Raw genomic sequence first — 19,253 nt, forward strand, 5'->3', positions numbered from 1 at the left:
TAAACCACATTTCACTGAGTCAGTTAGGAGAACTGGATGCCTTGGGGGATAAAATGGCTTAAGGGAATTTTGATCATGCCTGCACATTAAACCATTCTCTATCTGTGAGCGACTTAAAGGATAAGTTCACCTTTTGGCAAAAAATAATAAATGCACAGATTTTTGCAGAAAAAAAATGTACATTTATTATTTTTTCCCTAAGGTGCCTCGAAAGCATTGCATTTGTGATCAGTGTACCAGACTCCTGCAGACAAGTCCTGCAGCTTTCAGCCCGTACCTTCCTAAGTACTGGCTGTTTACAAGCTGCAGGGCTTGTGAATGTAGTATGAGGCCGCACATTAGTCACCATTCAGAACTGCAGTGGCTGATGGTAGTTGTAGATCATGCATTCACAGGAAACTGTGAATGAATGACGAGGCCCTGTGGGCGGAAACCCACACAGCCGCATCATTTTCAAATAATGACCGCAGGCATGGGGAGAAGATCCCCCAGCTCGCTATCACAGGAAGGCGGGGGGGGAGGTTACAGGTGGAGCTTGTAACATGTTCCAAAAGGTGAATTTATTCTTTGAACATTTTATCATTATCTTGACTACTGCTTGCTTGTTTACAATACAGGACAGCAGCTGTCAGACTGATCAAGAGAACTATACTGTAAGAGTAATAGCATTCTGCTTTGACACTATAATAACACGTGCTGTAATGACTATAAATGTAATGATTAGAAATAGTGTAATTAGTAAGATATTCTATGGTCTTTTGCACACTGTACTGATAAATGAACATCAGACATTCCTGTCAGAAAAAACACAAGGATAGGCTACATATCACTTGGGCGTATTTACATATACACACACTCGGGTAAAAGTTATTTTAGCCTTTTTCTAATGAAGAAAGTGTGGTGTATATTATTTTCATGTATATGCGCAGAAATACTCACTGGTAACACAGATTCCTGTATTTTATTTTTACTGATCTATGCGCAGTGCATGCTTACACTCCTTTGTGTACAGGCACATTGAAAAAAATGGTCTGCATTTACATCAGTTAAAAGAAAAATGCTCGAATGCCTCAAAAAAAGTTATTTTTTTTTTTAACCGGTACATTTTATTAAGTTTAATCAAAGAAAATTAGTAGTGACATAAATCGTTAGTGGCAAGCACTTGGTCAAGCGGTGAGAAAGTTACAACAATTTTTATGAGTCACAATGACGTAGTGATCCGGGAGAACATATACAATAACAATACACGTGTTAGTATACCAGTTCTTCCTAGTCACTCCAACTAAGCTACCATAATTCCCATCCATAGACAAAACATCCTGCAATCAACCCTCAGACCATACGAGTAATCATCTTGGGAGATGGGAGACAGGGGCAGCGAGGTAGGAATACCAAAGGAGGAGTGCAAGGAGGGGAAAGGAAAATGGGGGGGGCGAACAAGGAGTAAGGGTACGACAGGGGGAGCAGGGAACTAAGAAGCTACCAGGAGTTCTGCAAGTATTGAGGAGCAACCGACAAACTCAACCATTAGCTCTTTTACAGTTTCAAGTCTTCAGCTTTTACCCATGCTTCCCAAATTTTGATAGATTTCCTTGGGCAATTTCGACCAAAATAAGTAAGCCTGTAAAGTGTATACAATAATTAAATGCTGTTGCGCTGTATAAAAATCTCTGTGATTCTAAATAAAGTCTTAATAAATACAAATACAGAAACAAATTTCAGGTGAATAACTCATGTAAAAATGTGAATGAATGAAATAAAAATAAAGAAAATCAAAACAATATAGTGTTCATCCTTCATAAAAATGTATACAATATTGTATAGTCTGTGAACCCTCCACCTCTGCATACACAGCCTCTTACAAAAGCATGAGACCCCAAATTATAGGATGTCTATCAAAGCATGAAGCTGGCGTTGATCATGGACAATGGAAATGGATCCTTAATCACAGGGTTGCTTGCGGCACAATAAGACTGTAATCTCCCTCTCACGTTCCACGGTTACACCCTGCAAGAGAATAAACAAGCCTCCAATAGTGAAGTACCGCAGGTGTTTACTAGTACCATCTACTTGAATAAAATCGTTATGAATGGCATATGACTGGCTCCAGCGCAGCATAGGAACTGCCAACACAAACACCACCTGACTCTAACAGCAACAGCATTTGATATATGTATACACTACATTTGTATGTATATGCCTCTGAGTGCAGCTGTTTATGGATTAGCACTGCTATTTATGCATGGTTCAATTTGAGGCGATTTTAAATTTTTTTTTTATTATTATTTAGCACCGAGCGCAGTTTTTTCTTTTCACATTTAAACCTGTGAAGTGGCAGAACTTTGTTGACCATGGACCTCCACTGTTGCATCGTGGGAGGATCCGATACTTTCCATTTGGTAAGAATGGATTTCCTGGTGTAGTACACCACAAATAGGATAAATAGCCTCTTGTGGTGAGTAATGTCAGTCGTATCACATATTCCCAGCGGGCGCAAGAGCAGGTACATGGCCACCACCAAGCCACTTACTGCACTAACATCAGCCACCACTTCCTGACAAAAAAGCTTACAGAGGAGGGCAAGGCCAAACCGTGTGAATAAACGCACCCTATTCAGTTTTGCATTTAGGACAGGAAGAGTCCATAGTAGCATAGAGAGCTGAAAGGCAGTAGTAGTCCCTATGAATACATTTCAATTTTACCCATCTTTCCTCAGCCGAAATCATAAGAGGGAGCAGGTTGGATACCCACTCCATCTGTCAATGTAGGCATGTCCTGTTGCCACATTCAATACAATTGAGAGACCCTACATGTCTCAGCCTGGACCAGGGGAGAAAGAGATGTAGCCACTGTTCGGCTATCAAGAAGCACTCAACCGCATGGGACCTAAAAATGATGTTTGTAGGCAGCAGTGTGCAAAAGGCCTATGGGATCCCTTTAAAACATATGTTTTTCCTTGCTTCTTTAGATATAGAAGTTTCATACAGACACATTTGTAGTTATATGTTAACATGTAAGCATGAAATGCTTTTCTTTTCTCACCCAGTGTTTTGGCTGAGCATGTACACGCACTATCTGTGACCTGTTTATGTGTTCTTACGTTGCCTGAAGTAACCCCATTGCTGGAAGCACTGCTTCTCTATTATTGGTCTGGGCCAAAAGAGGTTCTCGACAACTACTTCTTAGAAGCTTTAAATGATGTCGTGTTGAGGTAAGTCAGCAAAAGCTTATTGTGCTTAAAAATTAAAGGGCTTGTGACAAAATGAAAGAAAGGAAGCTTATATTGCTCACAAGTTTGTTGTTTTAGCCTAGGATCCTGTATCTGCGGTGTGACACATCGCAGGTAAATAACACTGGAAGCGCACCACATTCCTGTGCAAATCACATGCAATGTGTGTGCAGTGCGATTTGAGCTGTTCATTTGTATGGCTCAAATTGCAAAATACCTGCACGAAAATGGTGCAGGACCCTTTTTTTTTCCTCACTGAAATCAGATCGCATGGTTGTTCATACCTATGCAATCTGATTCTATCAATCGCACTGCATTTTGCAAACCATTTTGGGGTGTCGTCATTTTAACATTAACACACCCTGCGGTTCTCATGATGCTGTGCGATTTCAATGCAGTGTTGGAAACCCTCAGGATTCGCTGCATTTCCCATACTGCAATGTTTTTTTTTTCTTCTGAAAGTTGTTTTTACTTTAATGTTTTTTTACTTGCTATGAAAATATTATTTTGGTGATTTCTGTAAACAGTCCTAATTTTATATCTGATATCTAGTGGGTAATATTTTTGCTATACAATATAACAAAAAGATTTTTGTGTTTGAGTAAGGAGACACATTGATAATAAGTAAATCAACCCAGTCACATTAGTAAACTTGTTGCAAAGCAAGCACATACACATACATGGACATATTTTGCTGGTACCTTTCCAAAAAAGGAAGAACCCATAACTTTCTCAAAAAATTTGCATCCAACAAATCCAATGCTTTGTTGCACAACCTTTAGAAGCAATCACTACTATCAATTTGTTTCTGTAGCTCTTAGTACGAGTTCTGCAACAGTATTTTGACCCACTCTTCTTGAAAAAACTGCTTCAGCTGTCTCAGATTTGAAGGGTGCCTTCTTACGACTGTACGTTTCAATATTTTCCATGTTTGATATGATTCATATCATAGAAAGACACTTCAGAACAGTCCTGTGTTTTGTTATAAGCTATTCTTGGTTGCTTTGAGCTGTGTGTTTTGGGTCATTATCCTGTTGGAGGACCTATGATCTGCGACTAGGACAGAGCTTTCTGGAACTTTACAGTACACTTTGCTACTGAATTCCTTGGTAGTCTTGAGATTTAAATGTGTTCTGCACATACTGTATTCAATGTACCCTATGCAGAACGCAGCAAAGCAGTCTCAAAACATTACTGAGCCTCCTACAAGGTTTACATTATTTAAGGTGTTATTGAAAATTTTAGGTTTCTCATCATTCCAAAGAACATTCTCCCATAAGTATTGTTTTTTGTCAATCTGCATTTTAGTTAATTTCAGCCTGTTTATTTTAGTTTGTAAACATTAAAAATTCAGGTCAGTGACTGTGAAAGCATAAAGAGCACTATAATAGAATGACAGCCAGGTAGCTAACATTTTCAAGAGTGGTCAGCACTTTAAAGTGGTTCTAAAGACAAGACATTTTTTACCTTAATGCATTCCCTGCATTAAAGTGGTTGTAAACCTCAGTGTCCTTTCCATCCAATCTCCTCATTGAGCTCTGCAGTGTAAGTTCCGCTCCCTGCCCTCTGCTTTCTGAAATCCCAGACAAGCTGTATAAATTCTGCACTTTGAACTTTTCTCACAAGACACAGAGGCATCAGCGGAGGAGGGCAGTCATGCTGTGTGTCTAGCTATGGGGACACACACAGAAGAGGAGCAACCAAGAGTGCTGCCTGGTGACCCCAGAAAAGGAGGTTCGGGGATGCTCTTTGCAATACCATTGCAGAGAGCAGATTTGTATACCATGTTTATTGTATTAAGAAAAAATATTAAGCCTTTACAACCACTTTAATGCCACGTACACACTGTCGTTTTTCATGACGAGAAAAATGCAACTTCTTAACTGGTCGTTAAAAACGATCGTGTGTAGGCTCCAGAGCATTTTTCTTGACGAGAAAAATGGGCATTCAAAATTTTGAACCTGCTCTATTTTTTTCGTCCTTTTTTCTCGTCGTGAAAAATGGTCGTGTGTAGGCTTTAACGACGGAGAAAAAACGTGCATGCTCAGAAGCAAGTTATAAGAAGGGAAATTTGCATAATCAGCCCAAAGGGTGGCGCCATTCGAATGGAACTTCCCCTTTATAGTGCCGTTGTACGCCACCGCGTGTTGTACGTCACCACGCTTTGCTAGAGCATTTTTTAACACGATCGTGTGTATGCATGGCAGGCTTGAGAGGAATCGCGTCGAGAAAAACATGCCATGAAAAACGGTCGTGTGTACGCGGCATAAGACTTAATCTCTCACAGTTCCATGAAAGCTAGCTGTAGACATAAGCTAGGTAGTGATCCAACCCCTACATTATCTGTATTAAACGTGTCCTTTACATTTGTATGCCTAATTTATATCCTATTTGGGTGATGCCTGCCACACAAAAAACACAATAGTTTGAATCTGTTATAATAAAATATATTGATAAATTACTACTATATGGGTTTATTTTACAAGCACTGAAAAAAAAACTTATGAAACATTGAACGGTCAGCCATAGCACTACTTCTTTATCAATTTCAGCAATGGAGTTTACTAGCTACTAAAAGCAACTTCAGTAGTTTACCTCAGTGTTATTTCTGATTCATCTTATCAGCCCTATATGATTTGCTGACATTTTTCATCATGATTGAAATCTTGTGCTACTTAAATAAAAAAAATAATTTTGAAAAATTGTTTTTACTTACAAAATGCAAGAAAATGTCTAAAACTGCTATACTGCTAGCATGCGTTGGAAAGGCAGCAACCTGCCAAATCAGCTTTTATGTCAGAAGCAATTTTACAGAATAAGAATTATGGGGACACGATAAAGAGATGATTATGCAGCTAAGTCATTTAAATATTATTCAGATTAACTATGAATCGGTAATAATAATATGAGTTTGTAATACATATGCTTACTTTTTTTGGAATTTGTGCTTGGTAATATTGCCATCTAGTGGCACACTTTTAAAATTGATAAAGGAACACTTTAGATATTTTTCCTGACTTTAAAGACATGGATGTACAAAGTGTGGACACAGAAGCATATCCTTGCACTTGTACTGTAATTGTCTTAAAAATAATTGAACAAGAAAGGCTTTAGCTGTATAGTCTGCTATTAAAACAGCACAGTTAAGCAGTGTGTGTCACTTGATTAAAGTGTTTGTAAACCCTAACAATTACCTTCTCTTTTGGTTTGTTAAATGTATTATTGAATATGTTTATTTTTTTATGTCTAGTTAGTGAAAAATACTTGATACTGCCAAAAATACATTGAGCTTTAAAGTTTCTGTGCAGTCTGTCTCTGCTGCACTGAAGTCTTAACCACTTTAGCCCAGAAGATTTGGCTGCCCAATGACCAGGTCTTTTTTTGCGATTCGGCACTGTGTCGCTTTAACTGACAGTTGCGCGCGAACAAAATTTATGTCAGTTTTTCCCACAAATGGAGCTTTCTTTTGGTGGTATTTGATCACCTCTGTGGTTTTAAATTGTTTGCGCTATAAACAAAAAAAGAGTGACAATTTTGAAAAAAAGCAGTACTTTTTACTATAATAAATATGCCCAAAAAATATATAAAAAAAACACTTATTTTCCCTCAGTTTAGACCGATACGTATTCTTCTACATATTTTTGGTGAAAAAAAAAACGCAATAAGCGTATATTAATTGCTTTGTGCAAAAGTTGTAGCGTCAACAAAATAGGGGATAGATTTATGCAATTTTTATTATTTTTTTAATTGTTTTTCTAGTTATGGCGGGGATCTGCGATTTTTATCGGGAATGCGACATTATGGCAGACACATCAGACACTTTTAATGCTATTTTGGGACCATTGTCATATATAGCGATCAGTGCTATAAAAATGCACTGATTACTGTATAAATGACACTGGCAGGGAAGGGGTTAAAGTTTAACCCCTTCCCTGCCAGTGTCATTTAGGGGTGGGCAAACTTTTTGACTCGAGGGCCGCAATGGGTTCATATATTGGACCCGGGGGCCGGACCAAGAGTAGATGGAAGAGTATGTGTGAATTAATATAAATTAAATTTAAATTTGTAACATTAAATGTTTAGATTAATTTAAGGTAGAAAAGCATAAAAATAGTTATTTTACAAAACCCTCACATGAACAGGATACAGGAGATATCAGAGACAGCAGACAGAGATTGCATACAATGATTTTGTACAATCTCACCACTGCCATTTTTGTCTGGAAACTGCTGCCTGTGCCTGTCTGACAGCAGAAACCCTGTAATGGTTAACGGCACCATTATACCTAAAATCACTTATAATCCACAAGCTAATTGCTCATCAGAATAAGGGGTTTTCTTTTAATTAGCACATCAAGTTCAGGTAACTGAAAACATCATGCATGCTGTTAAAAAATTAGCTAAAATAGAGCATTTTTAATAGCAACCACGCACAGGCACAGGCAGCAGTTAACAGACAAAAATGGCAGTGGTGATATTGTACAAAATCATTGTATGCAATCTCTGTCTGTTGTCTCTGATATCTCCTGTATCCTGTCCATGTGAGGGTGAGCAGGGAGGCAGCCAGGCTGGAATGATTTATTGATGGTGGAGGGGGCTCAGGTGGACCTGTGGTAGGTCCACCTGAGCCCCCTCCTCCCTCCACCATCAATTAATCATTCCATCCTGGCTGTCTCCCTGCTCACCCTCACACACAGTCAACGGCGGGCAGCAGGCTCCACACACTTTACGCACTCAGTCGGGCAGGCACTGGCAGGGGTCCGTCCGTTGCTCCGATGGGGGTGTGTGTGCTCTGTTATCCAGTCCATCAGTCCCGACTGGTCAGGCTCCCTCCGCAGCCGCTCAGGTCACAGACCGTGACTCTCAGATCTCTCTAAGAGGCTCCTCCGTCCTGTCTGCCTGTTCATAGGCTGGCGAGAAAATGCACTCACTGCATTGGCTGCACGGGCAGGTGGGCTGGGCAGGAGGTAGGCTCGGGGGCTCAGCATCGGATCTTCTCGGGTATTTCCGGGAATTGCGCATTTGCAGTTCTGACCCTGAGCCGATCGCCGCCATTTTTACTGGCACCTTTCACTTACATTTACGTACAGGGAAAAAGTGCCTTGTTTTAACAAACTGTCCGTGGGCCGGATTAAAAGGTCCGCCGGGCCGTATACGGCCCGCGGGCCGTAGTTTGCCCACCACTGGGTTAAACACTAGGGGGCGATGAAGGGGTTAAGTGTGTCCTAGGGAGTGATTCTAACTGTGGGGGGGCAGTGCTACAAGTGACAAGACAGTGATCACTGCTCCCGATGACAGGGAGCAGTAGATCACTGTCTTGTCACTAGGCAGAATAGGGAAATGCATTGTTTACATAGGCATCTCCCCGTTCTGCTGCTCCGCAACATGATCCCGGGCACCCGGGGGACATTGAGTCGGCGGGACCCACGGTCACACTCACGGAGCTCTCAGCAGGCGCGTGCGTCCACGATGCCGCGATTTAAAGGGGCCATACAGGTACATCCCTTTGTGCAGCCGCGCCATTCTGCCGACGTAATTGGTAGTATCAGCCCTGCCTAGTTCACCTTCGTAAACTACAGACTAGGGTGATAGTACTATGCCTCCTGAATAAGCATTGTCACACCATGGCAAGAACTTTGCTATTGGCAGGATAACCAGGTAAAAATAGGTAGAGAAGTCTGAAACAAGAAAACAAATGCAGCTACCACATCTAAGAACTGGTAAACTGCAATATATTAAATGTTTTTTCTTTAGTTTAGATACACTTGAAATGGTTGATTTAAGTATGTTACCATAGACTGAATAGCACACTACATGGAAGAAATCTATCTAAAGTGTTTTTTTCTTTTTACATTTTGGTTAGAGTGAAACAGGTTTCATTCCCCTACTGGAACCATAAATGGAAAACCCCCTTCCCCTTTAACACAGCTACGACAGACCCACCCAGCTCAACTATGCAACTGTCCTTTGTGTACAGGGCCGGCGCTACCACTAGGCAGCCGCCTAGAGCGCACTGCCACCTAGAGCGCCCGGCCACTGTAGACAGAGCTTGCAGTTCCAATAATACTATGCACCAGGCAGCCGCTCTGACTCCTCTGAGCCTCTGGCATGTGTAAAGCAGGGCAGCGCCCCCACTCCCGGTCTCCACTCTGACATCGTGTGTGTCCACAGTGTGCAGAACACCTCCCCTGCCGCTCTCCGCCTCTGACATTTTCGCAGTGGATTCACCCAGCCGGCTCTTCGCTCTGCACTCTGAGCCTCTGACTCAGAACGGAGATCATTCTGACAGTGTACTGTGTCCAGCACCCCACCTAGCCCCCCTCCCCTCTCTGCTCTCTACTCTCCGCTCTGACATGTGTGTGTGTCCAGCGTCTACCCCCCCTCTCCCCCCCAGGACGTTCTCCTGGAATGGCTGTGTCACACTGGAGTGGAGGGGAGTAAATCCTGGGACAATCTTGCAGCATGGCATCTGGCAGTGGTTTTCCAGGGTTGGGGCCTGCTGGAGCCTAGAAGAGGCACGGACATAGGCAGGTACAGGCATATAGAGCAGAATTTAGGATTGGTGTGAGCAAGGAACAGGCAGACAGCAAGCACTCACGTGGGATACAAGTTTTCTGAGAGCAAGACCATCACCTGATGTGTATTCAGTAAAAACTGTTGCCTTTCTTAGATAATCACAAGATTGTGTATATATTGTCAATGGAATGCAATTGGCAAATCTCTTGTGTGTATTATATGTATTTATATTCACTGATGTGCCAAGTATGTACCAATGCCCCCCCCCCCCGTGAGGCTGCATTGATTGGCAGTGGTGAAGCGGCATTGATGGGCACAGCTGAGACTGTATTTGATGGGCACAGGTGAAACTATTTGATGGGCACAGGTGAAGCGGCATTAATGGGCACAGGTGAGACTGCGTTTGGGCACAGGTGAAGCAGCATTAATGGGCACAGGTGAGACTGCGTTTGGGCACAGGTGAAGCGGCATTAATGGGCACAGGTGAGACTGCGTTTGGGCACAGGTAAGACTGTGTTTGGGCACAGGTGAGGGTGTATTTGATGGGCACAGGTGAGGCTGTATTTGATGGGCACAGGTGAGGCTGTATTTGATGGGCACAGGTGAGACTGTATTTGATGGGCACAGGTCAGACTGTATTTGATGGCCACAGGTCAGACTGTATTTGATGGCCACAGGTCAGACTAGTTGATGGGCACAGGTCAGACTAGTTGATGGGCACAGGTCAGACTAGTTGATGGGCACAGGTCAGACTATTTGATGGGCACAGGTCAGACTATTTGATTGGCACAGGTGAGACTTTCCACAATTAGCTAGTCTACCAAAGTGTTGCATGCGAAATAGTAACAGTCATTAAAAATGTGGGGTATACATAGGCAGGGCAAAGGGAGTGGAGTCAGTGGTGGAGCCAAGGGGGGGCGGAAAAATTAGGTTTCGCCTAGGGTGTCAAAAATCCTTGCACCAGCCCTGTTTGTGTATGACCTTCTATACATAGTATGTTCTTCATATTTTTTTATGAAGAATCCAGAAAAGCACAACGAATTGTGTCTGTTAGCCTGTCTCCTTAGGAATGTATGGAGTATTCAATTCAAAGTAGCTGACTTTGGCTTAAAAATGTATCTCAGCTTGTCATAGACTGAAGGTAATATCTCCACTTTGCAATCCCAGTAAAGAATGAGCAAAGGACTTCCCATTCCAAACAAAATGTAAAAACAATCAAAAAGAATTTAGCAAATATGTGTCAGAAAAACTGGAAATTGCTCAAAGCACCCCTCAGCGTTTTGTAGCTTGAAGCTCCAAAACACCGTTGGAAAATAAAATAAAAAAATATTCTCTATGGAGATGGTTCACATCTCCACTCCAAGTTGACTGAAGCCAAATGCCTGAAGCACCAAAAAGTTTTGTAGCTTTTTTTTGTAGCTTGAATTGGGCAGATTTTGGCGCATTTTTATTTCCCCATAGAAAGCAATAGAAACATGCCATTCACGGGTTTTCGTGCGCATGTGCAAATTTTTTTGTGTGATTTTCTTTTTAAATGGAAAAAAAATGTTAAACCTAAAATAGTAATAATATATATAAATAAATACATGTAAAATAAATACACAAATAAAAATCATCATAAATAAAATAAATAAACATTGTGTAATAATACATAAATAATAACTCCTAACCCCAAAAAAGATTAAGGGCCAGATCCACAGATAATTAGATGGGCGCAGTGTATCAGGGATACGCTACACCGCCGTACCTTACCTGGCGGATCTTCGAATCCTCAAAGAATTTGCGCCTTAATTTACGGCGGCGTAGTGTATTTCTGGCGGCGGAATTCAAATCGTCGGGTAGGGGGCGTGATTCATTTAAATGAAGCGCGTCCCCGCGCCGAATGAACTGTGCATGCGTCGTTCCAAAATTTCCCGCCGTGCATTGCGCTAAATGACGTCGCTAGGACGTCATTTTTTTTAACTTAGACGTGAGTTACGTCCATCCCTATTCACGGACAACTTATGCAAAAAAAATCTAAATGTCAAATTTCGACGCGGGAACGACGTCCATACTTAACATGGCAAGTCTATCTATACGCCGCAAAATACCAGCTTTAACTATACGGTCGAAAAAGCCGACTACAGACGACGTTAGAAAATGCGACGGCCGCGCGTACTTTCGTGGGATCGTCGTAAATCGCAAATTTGCATACCCAACGCGGAAAACGACGCGAACATCACCCAGCGGGTGCCGAAGTATTGCATCTAAGATCCGAAGGCATAGGAAGCCGTACGCCTGTCGGATCTTACCCAGATGCCGTCGTATCTTGGTTTGAGGATTCAAACTAAAGATACGACGCGGGAAATTTGAAAGTACGCCGGCGTATCAGTAGATTCTGTGGATCTTGCTCTGTGGATCTTCCCCTAAATTATTATTAATACTAATAATAATATTAATGATAAACCTGAAAAAAATAATCATATTAATGTATTTATTTATTTTGTGTTAGGGTTAGGGTTTTTTTTGTTCTGTTTATTATTTATTTATTTATTTTTGTTAAGGGTTAGGGGTTATTTTTGTTTATGATTACCTAGCATTCATTTATTGGATTTATTTATTTATGATTATTTTTATTTATTTGTGGAGTTTTTTTTTAACATGTATCTATTCATTTATAATTATTTTTTAGTAGTAAGTAGTAGTATTTATACCCTAACAAAAAAATCTCTTTTTTTTTAATAATCCTAACCCCAATCCTAACTATTCTAAATCCTGACCTAACCATAACTCAAACCCCTTACCCTAAAATAAATAAATAAAAGCTAATGGAAAAACTTTAAAGCTGAAATATCTAGCAACAAATGATACAACATATGAGTTTTCCCTATTGGCTAATAAAAAGACTCCAAAGCTCAAAATCGCACATAAAAACACCCAAGTCGTATATAAAGATGGGCCAAAATCGTGCATAAAAACGTGCACAAAAAAAAAGATGCTACACTCAGTTGTGAATGCAGCCTGAAAGCACAGTATCAGCTTAGCAGCCAGACAACTAGGTATTTCAGAAGGAATGAAACCGCATGGGCAGCCCACCTGTTTTTATTTTCATAAGTTTCCTTTTAGGAGGATTTACCAGCTGCTTTAAACTGTTGCCTCCAGTCATACGCATAAATATGGCAGCAACAAGGCTTTTGGATCACTGTTTTGCCGAATACAGGTGAAACTCAAAAAATTTGAATATCATGCAAAAGTTCATTTATTTCACTATTGTAACTTAAAAGGTGAAACTAATATATGAGATAGACTCATTACATGCAAAGCAAGATAGTTCAAGCCGTGATTTGTCATAATTGTGATGATTATGGCTTACAGCTCATGAAAAACCCAAATCCACAATCTTAGAAAATTAGAATATTACATGCAATCAATAAAACAAGAATTGTACCTAGAACAACATTGGACCTCTAAAAAGTATAAGCATGCATATGTACTCAGTACTTGGTTTGGGCCCCTCGATGCCGCATGGCATGGAAGCTATCAGTCTGTGGCACTGCTGAGGTGTTATGGAAGTTCAGGATGCTTCAATGGCGGCCTTCAGCTCTTCTGCATTGTTCAGTCTCATGTCTCTCATCTTTCTCTTGGCAATGCCCCATAAATTCTCTATGGGGTTCAGGACAGGCGTGTTTGCTGGCCAATCAAGCACAGTAATGCTGTGGTCATTGAACCAGGTTTTGGTGCTTTTGGTAGTGTGGGCAGGTGCCAAGTCCTGCTGGAAAATGAAGTCAGCATCCCCATAGAGCTCATCTGCGGAAGGAAGCTTGAAGTGCTCCAAAATCTCCTGGTAGATAGCTGCGTTGACCACGGACTTAATGAAGCACAGTGGACCAACACCAGCAGATGACATGGCTCCCCAAATCATCACAGACTGTGGGAACTTCACACTGGACTTCAAGCATCTTGCAGTGTGTGCCTCTCCATTGTTCCTCCATACTTCAGCTCCTTGGTTTCCAAATGAGATGAAAAATGTGCTCTCATCAGAAAAGAGGACTTTGGACCACTGAGCACCAGACCAGGTGTGTTTTTTTCTTTAGCCCAGGTAAGACGCTTCTGACATTGTTTGTTGTTCAGGAGTGGCTTGACAAGAGGAATACGACATTTGAAGCCCATGTCCAGGATCCGTCTGTGCCCATGTCCAGGATCCGTCGGTGGCTCTTGATGCACTGACTCCAGCCTCAGTCCACTCCTTATGAAAGTCCCCAACACTTTTGAATGGCCTTTTCCTGACAATCCTCACCAGGCTGCAGTCATCCCTGCTGCATGTGTACTTTTTTCTTCCCCACTTTTCCCTTCCAAATAACTTTCTAATAATGTGCTTTGATACATCTAACTTCTTTTTCAATTACCTTTTAAGGCTTGCCCTACTTATGGAGAGTGTCAATGATGGTTTTCTGCACAACTGTCAGGTCAGCAGTCTTTCCCATGATTGTGATTCCTACTGAACCAGACTGAGTGACCATTTAAAGGCTCAGGAACCCTTTGCATGCGTAATGGCTTAATCAGGCTGATTAGAGTGGAACACTGAGCCTAGAATATTGTACCTTTTCACAATATTCAAATTTTCTGAGATTATTTATTTGGGGTTTTCATGAGCTGTAAGCCATAATCATCACAATTATGACAAATCACAGCTTGAACTATCTTGCTTTGCATGTAATGAGTCTCTCTCATATATTAGTTTCACTTTTTAAGTTGCATTAGTTAAATAAATGAACTTTTGCACAATATTAATTTTTTTTCGAGTTTCACCTGTATATGCATACAGAGTCTGACAGGCTGCGGACAGCAGGGTTGGACAGTGCACCTCTACCCTTCGCTCACAGGTAAACGCTGGAACGTTGTTTATCTGGGCTAAATGGACAGTGTGCATGAGGCCTTCAAGGACTGTAAGCTTTTTTTGACAAGTATGGATTGGTATAATTTAGGCGATAGTCCCACATCATAGAATGATGAAACTAGAATATATTTGTATTGCACTGTCTTTATGCCCATTTATAGTTTTGGACACACAGGTACTTTAATGTAAAGGATTGGATGGGGGGATCGGGTAACAAACCCAGGGACTTTAAACGGTGTCAATTAAAGAATATATCAGAGAATAATAATGTAGATAAAAATATAATTTATTAAATAATACAAAATTTCACAGAATTGAAACATGACATTGTTGATCCTTGTAATCATGTAGCGGCTCGAATAAACCAAGCAACGCCCAGACCTGTTAGAAATTGCCCGACATGTTTCGCTACAAGCTTCATCAGGAGCATATATACAGGGAAGGCTACAAGGGATAAGCAGAGAACAACATCATCAATATTGTGTATAGATAATTGGCGTGTCGATAGTATTATACTAACAGACAATAAGCAAATTTAAACAATAAATAATCATTAACAATTGAAAAGGAACAAAATTGATTGAATAATGTCAAATATTCATGAATAAATACAGAGATCACAAAAACCATAATAAATCAAGGTGATCATGAGCAGACTTACCACGCAGAGATCAAAGATCATCAAAGGTCATGTAGTAAAAACTAAGCATACACAGCCATAGTTTAAAGCCAAATTAAACCTGTAGGCATAGAGCCCCACTGGAACCATTCCATATACAAGCCGTCAAAGAGATGCTGCAGTATAAAAGAGAGGGAATAGGTGAAAGTAAATATAATGGGTAAATTATGTAAATCCCTAAAATTCCAAACAGATACATGCATGCACAGATTAAAAAATCTATGCATAGGACACTGTACTTGCAGGATATAGCGAGAAGTAAAGAGGAAAAATATCCTAAAAAATATATAATATATACCTAATGAGGTTGGTAGGGTCCAGTAAATAAAGCTGGCATCAGCGTATAGATAAATCCAGCATCTAAATGGTTAACAACCATTGGTCAAAGAGTGGGACAAAATCCCCAATGTTGAAGACTGGTAAAAAGCAAGAAAATAAATATATTATATGTATAGGTAATATATATTAGAATAAATGGGAACAGCTGAAAAAATTATTAATGTGGTGAACAGTTCAAGATAGTAGCACACCACTTACCTCTTCACTATTGACAGGTTGGCTAAAAAGCAGGGATAGATCAGAGACCAATCAGTCTAGTGACCCTGACAAGGCAGAGCCATTGAATAGATCATGAATGTGGATCTCTTTATATACCTCCCACAGCGGCGTTTGATGACGCCGCTGGGGGTGGGCTGAAGTGATGGGCAGTGATAGGTGCTGGACTCCAAGAGGGGAGGACAGGGGGGAAGGACAATTGAAATCCCCTGTCATGGATCGCCAACAGCGGCGAAGCATACCAGACGCGCGCACGTCCGTGACGGATGGATGACGTCACAGGACGGCGCTGAAAGTGAGCGCCATCTTAGATCAGGGATGGAGACCTGGCAAAACGGATGACAAACTAGAGTGGGTCACTGGCAGTCAGTCCGTCGTCACCTGACGGTGAGCGGCGGCGAAAACACAGTGAACCCACTAATGGGTGAGCGCGGCATGGTGAGAGAAGGCCAGAATGGAGGTGGCCGGGCCAAACCAAAAATGTCCCCATCGAAGGCAGATGGGTGGAGCCAAGCGAAAGTGAACAGCACCAACAGACAATGCCCATATGGGATCACATGAATAGCAGGGACCGGGCCTATTTCCCCACATTAAAACGTGCGCCCCTATTGCCCATACAGCACAAAGACAGCGGCATAATGAAAAAAGGAGACCAGTGGAGGCAAATACTAATACAGGCATGGCAAAAGCATATATATATATATAGAAAGAGACCCAAAGCATGGTTTGAGGATAAATAACGAGCCAATACAATGATTGTGGTTATTGGGAAAGCTAAGGAAAGAAATATGTCAATAAAGACTAAACAATGTATAAGTATATTTCTCCATAACATAAAAAGGGGGGGGGGGGGTGATCTTGATCAAAGGGTGCTGGTAAATCTGCTCTGTAAATACATGTAGACATTGAATGATACATTGGATATGAAAATGACTGATTTAACAATAGACAACATTCAATATAGGGGAAAGGACAGAAAAATTAAAATAAAAGAAGCAAAACCAAGATTAAACAATATCTGTTTTTAGAGGAAGGGTTTGAAACTGAACCCCTCATTCAAACCGGGTGGCTTGAGAGCCGCTAATTGGTGGATCCATTTAGCTTCTTTTTGCAAAAGTATCTTATCATAGTCCCCTCCTCGATCTCCTGGGGGGACATACTCAAGTGCAAAAAAATGCATGCACGTGCTGTCGAAGTTATGGAACAATCCCATATGTCTGCTGATGGGAGTTTCCATCTTTTTCTTTCGCACCAGGGCAACATGATCCCTGATGCGGTGGAAAAAGGGCCTCTTCGTCTTACCGACATAGAATGCATGACAGGAGCATTGCATGATGTAAACAACACCTATTGATTGGCAGTTGGCCGCAAAATAGGGTTTGTATTTATGTCCATTCGGAAGTACACATGTAGCCGATGCATATATATATCTGCAGAATGCACACTTGTGGCATGGGCGTGTACCTAGCAGACTAGCAGGGATAGATGTACGACTGGAGTGATGACTCCTGACCAGCTTATCACGGAGCGAGCTGGACCTGCGAAAGGTAATTTGAGGGTGAGAATCTAGATGTTTAGACACTAATTCATCACCCATGAGCAAATACCAATGTCTTTGAAGGATGGTCCTTATTTGTTGGTGATGTCCAGAGAAGCGGGTAATTATTCTGGTACCCGGGTTTGGTTTAGGTAATTTCGGGTCATGAAGTAAAGAACCTCTGGTTTTGGTCTTTACTCTGGCAAATGCCCTTTTTAGACACTTGTTACTATAGCCTCTATCACGGAAACGTTTTTGTAGTGAATTTGCCTCTTGGATGAAGTCCTCATCAGAGCTACAGTTCCTCCTAAGTCTGAGGTATTGTCCATAGGGGATGCTGGATTTGAGAGGTTCAGGATGGGAGCTGGATGCATGAAGCAAAGCATTCCCTGCCGTGGGTTTCCTAAATAAAGAAGTACCTATAGTGCCGTCTGGTTGAATAAAAATGTGGACATCAAGAAAGGAAATTCTTGTCTGACTGGTTTCAAAAGTAAATTTAAGGTTGAAATCATTGGTCTTAAGGCTATTAAGGAAGGTGATCAAATCAAGATGGGGTCCAGTCCAGATGAACATAATGTCGTCTATGAAACGACGCCAAAATGGGATATGTTCCAAATGGTGCTGGATCCCATCTTGATGAAAGAGGTTGCGCTCCCACCCCCCCAGGTACAGGTTTGCATAAGAGGGGGCACACTTGGTCCCCATAGCAACCCCCTGCACCTGGAGGTAGTGGGAGCAACCAAAGAGAAAAATGTTATTGGTGAGGATGAACCTCAAAAGATCCAAAATAAATTGATTGTAGTGAGGCCTTGCCTCAATGCATCCAGATAAGAAGCCCTCGACAACTCCCACCCCATGGGCATGGGGGATGGAGTTGTATAGGGCCTCAACATCCAACGATACCAGCCAAGACCCCTCAGGCACAGAAATGCCATCGAGGGATCTGAGCAAGTCGCTGGTGTCTTGTAGATATGAAGATAGACCTTCAACGTGTGGTCTAAGGTAGTCATCGACCATCTCACTGGCTTTTTCAGTGAGAGACCCATTACCGGACACAATGGGGCGTCCAGGGGGTGGGGATACATTTTTGTGGATTTTGGGCAAGGCATACATGGTTGGGGTGCGTGGGCAAGTGACATTAAGGAATTCCCAGGTTTTTTTAGTAATAAGTCCAGTGTGATAGGTGGAACCTATTAATCTCTGATATAGAGAGGTAGTGAGGTTCAGATGGTCTAATGAGACCTTTCTGTACCATTGTTTGTTGTTAAGTATGTTAAGTACCATGCATTCATATTGAGTGACATCCATTACAACAAGGTTTCCGCCCTTGTCGGAGGGCTTGATTATAATTTCCGAACATTGCTGTAAAGAGGCAAGAGCCGCTTTCTGGGTAGATGTCAAATTGGTTTGGGATGGGTTAACCCATTTTGTTTCTGTTATTTCCTTAGTCACTTGACTGGTGAAGGCCCATACATTAGGGTTCCCCTGAAGGGTGGGGAACATTCGTGATCTGGGTTTATACTCCCTTTGAACCGATGTAGTGGGAATGATATTAGGTCTAAGGCCAGTGGATGGTGATGTAGATGGATCAAAGTTAGACTCCAAGAGTTCAGCTGCCGATAGGTCGTCGTCATTGATATGGCCTTCTTCCCAGAGTTCCATTAACTCCTCAACTGCCTTAATATCAGCAATGGACATGTTTTGCCACAGAGGGTTGTCAAAGTTGGTAGTGTGAATAGCAGGTTTAGGTTTGTCAAATAAAATTTTTAACATCAGCTTTCTAGAGAAGAGGTTGATGTCTTTAATAAGTTCGAATGCGTCAATGTTTTGAGTTGGGCAAAAAGATAGGCCGAGTTCAAGAA

The 19,253-nt window shown here is 41.5% G+C and overlaps 1 protein-coding gene across 2 annotated transcripts in view; it reads left to right on the forward strand.

Moving 5' to 3' along the window:
• The window catches only part of FANCC (FA complementation group C), a 306,329-nt gene that overhangs the window by 173,800 nt on the left and 113,276 nt on the right, over window positions 1-19,253 (forward strand). For both annotated transcript variants that reach the window (XM_040355483.1, XM_040355482.1), the window contains exon 7: window positions 3,047-3,211. In XM_040355483.1, the coding sequence (XP_040211417.1) occupies window positions 3,047-3,211 (165 nt within the window). The remainder of the gene's footprint in view (window positions 1-3,046; window positions 3,212-19,253) is intronic.

Source organism: Rana temporaria, chromosome 1, assembly GCF_905171775.1.
Source record: "Rana temporaria chromosome 1, aRanTem1.1, whole genome shotgun sequence".
NCBI classification, from domain to species: domain Eukaryota; kingdom Metazoa; phylum Chordata; class Amphibia; order Anura; family Ranidae; genus Rana; species Rana temporaria.